General features: G+C 40.3%; 1 protein-coding gene across 1 annotated transcript in view; it reads right to left on the bottom strand.

Moving 5' to 3' along the window:
- The window catches only part of LOC138953449 (polycystin-1-like), a 67,840-nt gene that overhangs the window by 17,395 nt on the left and 41,347 nt on the right, over nt 1-9,098 (bottom strand). The window contains exons 12-14 of the mRNA XM_070325269.1: nt 3,660-3,885; nt 3,114-3,240; nt 651-900 (exon numbers count right to left, since the gene is read on the bottom strand). Coding sequence (XP_070181370.1) covers nt 651-900; nt 3,114-3,240; nt 3,660-3,885 — 603 coding nt within the window. The remainder of the gene's footprint in view (nt 1-650; nt 901-3,113; nt 3,241-3,659; nt 3,886-9,098) is intronic.

Below are 9,098 nucleotides of genomic sequence, written 5' to 3' on the forward strand. Positions count from 1 at the left end.
TGGGAAGAAGGTCAGTGTCTATAAAAATTTTACTCCTAGGCCTGCGGCCAGGGGGGGGGGGGGGAGTATACCGGTACCATTTGAGAATCAGACCAAATGAGAATTGAACCATTTGAGAACATCCTTTTTTTTCAATCACTACATCGAAGGCCTGCGGCCCGGGGTTCACATGGGTTGGTTTGTTTGTTTGTTTCAAACCCACACCCATATACACACATTTCCCATTTAAACCATTTGTCGGCCCCCTGTCGATATTTATCGACTAAGTTCCTTGTGTGTACTGTTCTCAATATCTCACTGTTCGGGGCTAGTTCAGTAACTGACCGTACTCTCCCAGTCACTTCGTATAAGTTTGGAAAACAATATCAAGTAGCGATAATTTCAAGCGTGACTGACATTATTGATACGAAATGCATTGACCAATCGCTGAAAGGCGCTGACGTCATTGCATGAAAAGATTTTCCAAAATCCTCTATTCTCGATGACATACTAAGGAGTTAATTCGGGAGAACGACGATCTATGGACGGTGTATCATACAAACGGAAGCAAGCGGTTAAAAACGGGCGTTGATAGAGCCAATGAACAGTGATGTTAACTCGTAATAACTCATTCACTTGTGTTTAACATTAATACATACACAAACACTCACCGTCCAATGGAAAGACTGTTCCCATCCAGAGTGAAAGTAGCGCTTCCTTTAGATTCAGTCGATGCATGAGTCAAGTTCGTCGGATTGAAATCCGTGGTTAGATCCAAGAGTCCCGTCACCTCCATGGGACAATTCTCATCATCACTGTAATCCCAGACTACCAGAAAATCGCGAGTTGTACCCGGGGTAACAAGCTGGGTGGTCGTCTCCCCATAGGGTAGGGAGAAGTTGTAGAACGCCCGGCATGGTACTACGATGCATATCACATTGGGGAAAAGATAAACTCGAATCAAAACACAAGAAAGGTAAATTGATGGAACGTTAGGTTATAGACAAAATATTCAGTAGACCGTCTTCCTATCAGTATTTAAAGTAGACTTAACAAACAAACAAGTCGCGTAAGGCGGAATAACAACATTTAGTCAAGCTGTCGAACAACACAGAATGAAACTGAACGCACATACTTGTAGTTTGGTCCGTCCACCGCTCGTGGCAAAGGCAGTGAAATCGACAAGCCATACAGAATAGTGCGGTAGTGGTCGTGCTGAGCAGGATAACACGCTTTTCTGTATGTCTATTCTTTTTAGCTTACTGAGTTTGTTTTTAATCCAAACATATCATATCTATACGTTTTTGGAATCAGGGACCGACAAGGAATCAGATGAAATTGTTTCTAAATGGATTTCGGAAAAAAAAGTAATAATAATTTTCATATTTTTAATTTTTAGAGCTTGTTTGTAATCCACATATAACATATGTATATGTTTTTGGAATCAGAAAATAACGAAAAATCAGATGAAATTGTTTTTGGATCGTTTAATAAAAATATAATTGTAATTACAAATTTCCGATTTTTAATGACCAAACTCATTCATTAGTTTTTAAGCCACCAAGCTGAAATGCAATACCAAAGTCCGGCCTTTGTCGAAGATTGCTTTGCCAAAATTTCAATCAATTTGATTGAAAAATGAGGGTGTGACAGTGCCACCTCATTTTTTACAAAAAGCCGGATATGACGTCATCAAAGGTATTTATTGAAAAAATGAAAAATGTCCGGGGATATCATTCCCAGGAACTCTCATGTCAAATTTCATAGAGATCGGTCAAGTAGTTTCGCTCTACACACACACACACACACGCACACACACACACACACACACACACACACACACACACACACACACACACACACACACACAAAACTTGACTAACTGTAAAAACAAAATAAAAACAAGTCGCGTTAAGCGAAATTACTACATTTAGTCAACCCGTCGAACTTACAGAATTAAATTAATGCACTCCATTTCCCCGAGGCCTTGAGCCAAGACATCTCGTGCCACTTTCACGAAAACAGGTGTGCGGAAAGTGACAAGACAGTGTAACGCAGTAGCGTATGGGCTGCTTGCATATCGCTTGAAGTGGCAAACCAGTACGAATAGCGAAGCAGAACAAAGCTCTTCACAGGAAAGCGCGCTTTTGTCTTCTTTCAAAAAAAACCACATCTTTTTGAGTTTGTTTTTAATCTAAACATATTATATCTATATGTTTTCGCTATTAGGAAACGACAAAGAATAAGATGAAATTATTTTTAAATCGATTTCTGAACTATCTGAGCTTGTTATTAATCACAATATAGCATATGTACATGTTTTTTGAATCAGAAAATATTAAAGCATCAGATAAAGTCGATTTAGGATCGATTACTAACATTTAATTTTAATTAGAACTTTCTGACATTTAATGACCAAATTCATTAATTTATTGTTAAGCTTCTAAGCTGAAATGCAATCCCAGAGTCCGGGCTTCGTCAAAGATTGCTTGACCAAAATGTAAATCAATTTCATTGAAAATATTAGGATGTGACAGGGCCGCCTCAACTTTCACAAAAAGCCAGATTTGACGTAATCAAAGACATTTATCCAACAAATGAAAAACATAACTGTGGATATTATACCCAGGATCTCTCATGTAAAATTTCATGAAAATCGGTTCAGTAGTTTTACCACCAACACCCTCGTATTGATTCCCCGTCTATGTTAAAATTTTAAGTCAAGAATTGACTAAATGTAAAAACAAAGGTTTTGTGTAAGTTTTGAGGCGTTTCATGACAAAAAGCAATGTCTTTCAGGCTTGATTTGATGAATTGTTTTCTAACTCTCAGGAATAAGCACTTGTCGCATCTATCACCTGTTTTGTGACATAGAATCCTAATCAAATGAGGCAGAGAGCTATATTTAAGAAGAAAAAAAACGCTATCCAAAAAAACAAATGGAAAAGTGCTCATTCCTGTGAGTCCGAGGATGAAAGTCGCTAAATGTTCTAATGCTCGTTATTCTCTCAGGTGCCAGGCGATTGGTTCCGAAAACACTTTTGTTAAAATAATCTCGTTGCACACGAATTTTGAGAGTTTATGTCCCTTCTCATCAATGTAATCCAATACGACCAGAAAATCGGAAGTTGTACCGAGAGTCAGGTTGAAGGAGCTGGACATTGCGTTCTGCTCGTTAGACACGATCACCTCGACTGGGTACGTGGCTGGCGAGGTCCACGTCTTCTCGTAGGTTACATTCAAGACGTCAGGTGGGTACGTCTGCAAGAACAGACGGGACTAACGTTTACAGTGCGCTGAGAAAAAAAAGCATGATTGAGCAACATCTTGTAAAAAAACCACCAATTAAACTAAATGCATTGAAAGGATATATCTACTATTGTATGACCTTATCTTACATCGTGCTGTGAAGAACATAACACTTGATTTTCCAGAACCGAATCACAAACAGAGACACCTTGTTTGATTTTGATGAGAATACCAGACTGTTTACAGCTACAGTTAGTCAGCTGTCGTGTGGAAAAACATCTCTTTCAGCAGACTACCGTGGAATAAAATGAGATCGGCTGAAAGGATTGCAACCGAAGAGAACTAGTACAATAGAATAAAAGGAAATCGGCAAAAGGAAAGCAACTGAAGTCAAGATAAAAAGAACAAATGTCCTTGAAGCTTTGTCTCACCTGGGAGATCACATCTTGTCCAATTCGCCACAGCGCCTTGAGGTTGGAGCCGCCAGTGACCGTGGCCTGTAGAGTGACCGAGACGTTGATGACTGCCCTCAGATTGTTGTAGGCGTCAAGTCCGACCACCTCAAGACCCTCCACTCTATGCTGGTTGTAGATCACTACCGAGATTATTTCGGTTGTGTTACTGCCGTCCATTGAAGCCGTGAGGTTTAGTGTGTGTCTGAATATTGAACCAGAATGCTAATGGTTATAGTCTCCAAAAGTTCAATTCGGACCGGTTACCCATTTTGTGGACTGCTTAGGTTTATCCCGTCAAGCTTTATGATGTCAGTGTGTGGGTTTCTCTCAATTGTCATGAACCGTTTTCAAATAAAAACCACAGGTGTGCCGTAAACTACCTTGTAAGCGCCCAGTATCGAGTAAACGCCCACCCCTTATACTTTGGGTCAAACGTTGTGTATAGGGTATAGTACTTTGCAAACGTCCACTCCCCACATTTGGATCAAGGATAACAGGAGAGAAATGATTTGTTCTAATGGTTTGTGAAACTCCGCACGCAATACGGACCTAGCATTTTGATCCACAATGACAATTAAGATGCTACGATACGGTAATGCTGTTTATTTTATACGTTTGTCACTGCAGTCTCTGGAAAGCCATGCTAAAACAGGATGGAGCTGGGGGTATTTGGGGAAATAACATTGATGACACTATTCATTTTGCGCAGGTTTGTGATATCTGCTCAGACATTTGCGCTGCAATGCCGGTAATGCAAGGCAGATCTCGAGTCAGTATCATTCAGTGATTTATTTAAGATATAAGCATGTCTTCTTAAACTATCATGCAAAGGGATGTTTATGTGTGGTTAGTTTTAACGTTCCATGCTTGCAAGGCACACATACAGACGTTTTGTGTCACAGAGAAAGATACGTAGAGGTTAGATATTTTGAACAGAAACACATCATATTGAAATTAAATTTGTCATACAAAGTGATCAAATACCGCTATTTACCACGAAAAACTTGTAAACGCCCACCCCCTTTTCTTGGGCGAAATTGGTGCATAAGGGGGTTGGCACTTACAATGTAGTTGACCGTATAATCACTTGTGTTTGTCTCCTGAATTTGAACGTTGCGTGCCTGACAATGTTTACATAAGGGAAGAAGGGAACTGTATATGTTGGTGTTAAAACCAACGACAAAGTATTTAACCTTCTTTATGTGGCTTTTTTTCTGAGCTATTAAGTTAGTATATATGCAGTGAGAAGTAGTGTAATAGGTCTGAAAAGCACTTGAAGTTTTGGTGTCACACACTTAGTGTATGAAACATTTCATCTCTGTTGCCACGCGTTTGACGCTCTGTTCGTCTACATTTGACAAGGTGAGTTTCCTTGTTTTTGAATCCAGAAGGAATACCTTGACGTCATTAAATTAAGACGTTTTGTCTTTCAGTGCGTCACTGGGATGTTCTTTGCATTTAAGAAACAAAGATTGTTAAATTAAAATGCACCAAACGCCCTGTTGACATTCATGCATCTTCTCTTTTCTTCAATTTCAAGAAAGGAGACAAGTGTTATGTGTTTTAGGGAAAAGCATTTATCCAGAGTTGAAGCCTAAATGTCTCATGTCTGGTCCACAGCACTACGACATGTAATGACAGAAGGGACAAGTTGTGCAATGTCTGATTCTTATAGATTCTAGTAAAGCATATATAGAAGCATTTCTTTTACTTGGAATGTTTCCTACAATTGTGAAAATAAAGTGTTTTTTTATTGCATGGAATGAAAGAAAATGGCGTCAAGTCATGCTCCACGCAACAAGCGTTTCATTCATTCTCGGGCATAGATTGCGTAGCTTCTGGAATAATTTCTTGTAAACCATATGGGTAACGTATTTATCATTCAAAAGAACGCAACAGATGTTTTTGACAAAGAAAGTCGTATCTATGATTTAACAGAAGCCTTTCGTTTCGGTTTGGTGACATGTGTTGAAATGCACTCACTCATGAAACTTCAAAACCCAAATGCAAGTCAGTAAACAAACATACTATGTCACACCGTATAGAGTAGGCTAGGGCAAAATCGGTCAAGATTCACTTCCGGGAGCACGCACGGGCAGACGCTTGGTAAGTTTTTTCCTGTTTTCTCAAAGTAAACCCCGTTTTACACCCTGTGCTGCACCCGAGCGTTTGTAGACAGATGTCAGGTAACGTCTGCTATAATTTTATGATGGCTGATGCTGTATTTGTGGCAAAAACTTGCAATAAAATCGTCAGTCGGGAGCTAAAGTCCGGATGCGGACCAGATTTGGATGGCTACGGTCAAGATTGTTTACTTTTTAGGACCATTTTCGTCTGTTTTCTCGTTATATTTTTCACTCTGGCATATTCACGCATTAAACCCAACGCTCTTCTCACTTTTTGCATCAATAGAAAATCTATGTCCGCTTTAGATCTCCGTACTTGGGCATCAGCATTCACTTTATTCATTGAAGGCTAAAGTCCATCTCATTTCAGCCCAGAACAGCTAAAGGGCTAAAGTCCAGAACAAAAAGATAAAGAAGTCTTTGTGTTTGATTTATGCGTGCTATAAGCCCAGTTTGATTGGTGTGCAATGTATGACATACTCTTGAGAAAACACAGCAATGTTTTTGCATTGTAGGGGATGGGATTCAGCCCTTTCATTTGTCTGGATAGTTCAAATGTTTAACATTGTGCGAGGTTTTGCTTTTTGCAGATGGCTGATTTATCAGTACTTACTTTAGACAGCTTCCTCGACTGTTCCGAGGAAGTTGTGCCAGGAACGGTCGAGGAAGCTGTCAGTGTGCCGGCGGAGACTGACCAGACTGACCAGGAGCCGGGAGAACCGAAACATACATCCACCCCACACAAGGCGCATTTGTGTGGGGGCTGTGGGCGTCAGTACAAAACTGCCAGCAACCTCCACAAGCACGCCAAGATGGCACATGGGTCTGGGGATGGGCCAACGTTTGAATGTGAACAGTGTGGAAAAGGCTACATGGAACGTGACTTCGGGACTCGCTGCGCATGCTTCATATTTGAAACTTTTGCTAATTAGCAAATGTTTCCCTGTTTTTTCATCAATGGTCAATTGACGAAATTTGGGCTGTTTATCTGAATGATTTGACTCCAGGTGTTCTTTGACGACTCTGATTGAGTCAAATTTGCCCTCGCAGTAGTAGCATCTGATGTCCATCAGCTGGAACAAGGAACAACACATTCTTAAAATAGTTATACCCATGCTATAGTGAAAGCAATGTTTTGGCATTTCAACATCAAGCCAAGAGTTCAAAGGGTGAAATTCAAACTGAAGACCCCCATCAGCACATTGAGGTATACAGAAATGCGCTTTATAAATGCTATTAATTCTTCTTCTTTTTCTTCTTCTTTTTCTTCTTCTTCTTCTTCTTCTTCTTCTTCTTCTTCTTCTTCTTCTTCTTCTTCTTCTTCTTATTATTATTATTATTAGTAGTAGTAGTAGTAGTAGTAGTATTACTACAATGCAAAGACATTGCTGTGTTTTCTCAAGAGTATGTCATCAATCAAACTGGGCTTATAGCATGCATAAATCAAACACAAAGACGTCTTTCTCTTTTTGTTCTGGACTTTAGCCCTTTAGCTGTTCTGGGCTGAAATGAGATGGACTTTAGCCTTCAATACATAGTGCAATGAATAAAGTGAATGCTGATGCCCAAGTACGGAGATCTAAAGCAGACATAGATTTTCTATTGATGCAAAAAGCGAGAAGAGTGTTGGGTTTAATGCGTGAATATGCCAGAGTGCAAAATATAACGAGAAAACAGACGAAAATGGTCCTAAAAAGTAAACAATCTTGACCGTAGCCATCCAAATCTGGTCCGCATCCGGACTTTAGCTCCCGACTGACGGTTTCATTGCAAGTTTTTGCCACAAATACAGCATCAGCCATCATAAAATTATAGCAGACGTTACCTGACATCTGTCTACAAACGCTCGGGTGCAGCACAGGGTGTAAAACGGGGTTTACTTTGAGAAAACAGGAAAAAACTTACCAAGCGTCTGCCCGTGCGTGCTCCCGGAAGTGAATCTTGACCGATTTTGCCCTAGCCTACTCTATACGGTGTGTATGTTTGCAATATCCTTGTAGAGTTTGCTTACGTATGTATCCTCGAAGTTGGTGACACAGCTAACATCCCCATATTTATCGACTTAAACTTGTTTTTATAGCTTGCAATGTGTGCCTTGTTTTCCTTCCATGATTTTCAGTAAATTTATTTATAACAAAGTCAGCCTTAAGTGACGATGATAAACGAGTGAGAATGTTGCATAACTTACGCCACTGTAGCCAGGCGACAGTAACGTAAGTAAATCGTGTATAGGCACTCTCGGTAAGATTGTAGTGCTTGAATCATTCGGATGTTCAAGTTATTTACTATCAAAAGTCGCCACATACCCGTGTACATACAGACAGTTTTAAAAGATTAAACATTATTCGTGTTTTAAAATTAACCCCAAGCGACAGCAACTGCACCTCATTAGTTAGAAAGGTTTTGTGTGTGTGGAAATATATGCTGCACTGCGTTTGTCACGGTTTGGTGACATTGATTGGGGAAGAAACTCTTTGTAGGGTGCCTTTCCGAAATTGCGATGCAAAGCGCCTGTGCTTATCGCAACTAAAGGAATTTTTGCTCGAGAATTTCGTTTTACCTCCACGACTGTGGTGCGAGGTGTAATATTGTGTACAGGTTTTTCACGTGCGGGATTTTGCTGTCTCGGCAAAGTCAGCTAGACTGCGCTATATTTTTGACGATAGCGATTGGTCGCTGGAGTCACGTGATGTTGTTGACGAGTTAATAGGGGGAGAGACGTTGTACTTCCCATTTGGCACAAGCGTCGAGAGGAGAAGGTCATTTTCTGTCTAAGAGTTGATGGTATTCAACGCGTTCAGACATTGTTTATGTCAACGTGCCTGCTCTGCGTGTCCAGGAGGACTCTTGGAACAACGGAGAAGTGACCGCCTTTTCGCTGCAAGATATTTTCTGACGACGAGGTTGTCAGGTGTTCTTGACTGGGTGTTCGAGGATTTCAACGCAGAAGAAAACTCAGTACAAGGGTTGTGGCTACAAATTCGCCGACGGGCGATAAGTCATATACGGAAGCGGATTCGCTTAATGAGAGCTACACATTCATAGGCTGTTGAGTTAATAAATCGTTATCAAACGCTGTTGACGAGCCAATGTTTGTGGAATGAAATACTCTCTGTTGTTCTTTCCAGGTTAGTGCATAATATGCTCGTTGTGACGCTAAAAGGTTAATCTGTATATGGAGAGGAGGAGGGAAAATGGCTGATTTGTTGTTTTAAAAGTTCGTTGTGCAGGCCCACGTGCTCGATGAAATATGTAAAGGTGACATGTTAAAAGGTGGAGTGTAAAGGGT

The sequence above is a fragment of the Littorina saxatilis genome, linkage group LG2, assembly GCF_037325665.1.
Source record: "Littorina saxatilis isolate snail1 linkage group LG2, US_GU_Lsax_2.0, whole genome shotgun sequence".
Lineage (NCBI taxonomy): Eukaryota > Metazoa > Mollusca > Gastropoda > Littorinimorpha > Littorinidae > Littorina > Littorina saxatilis.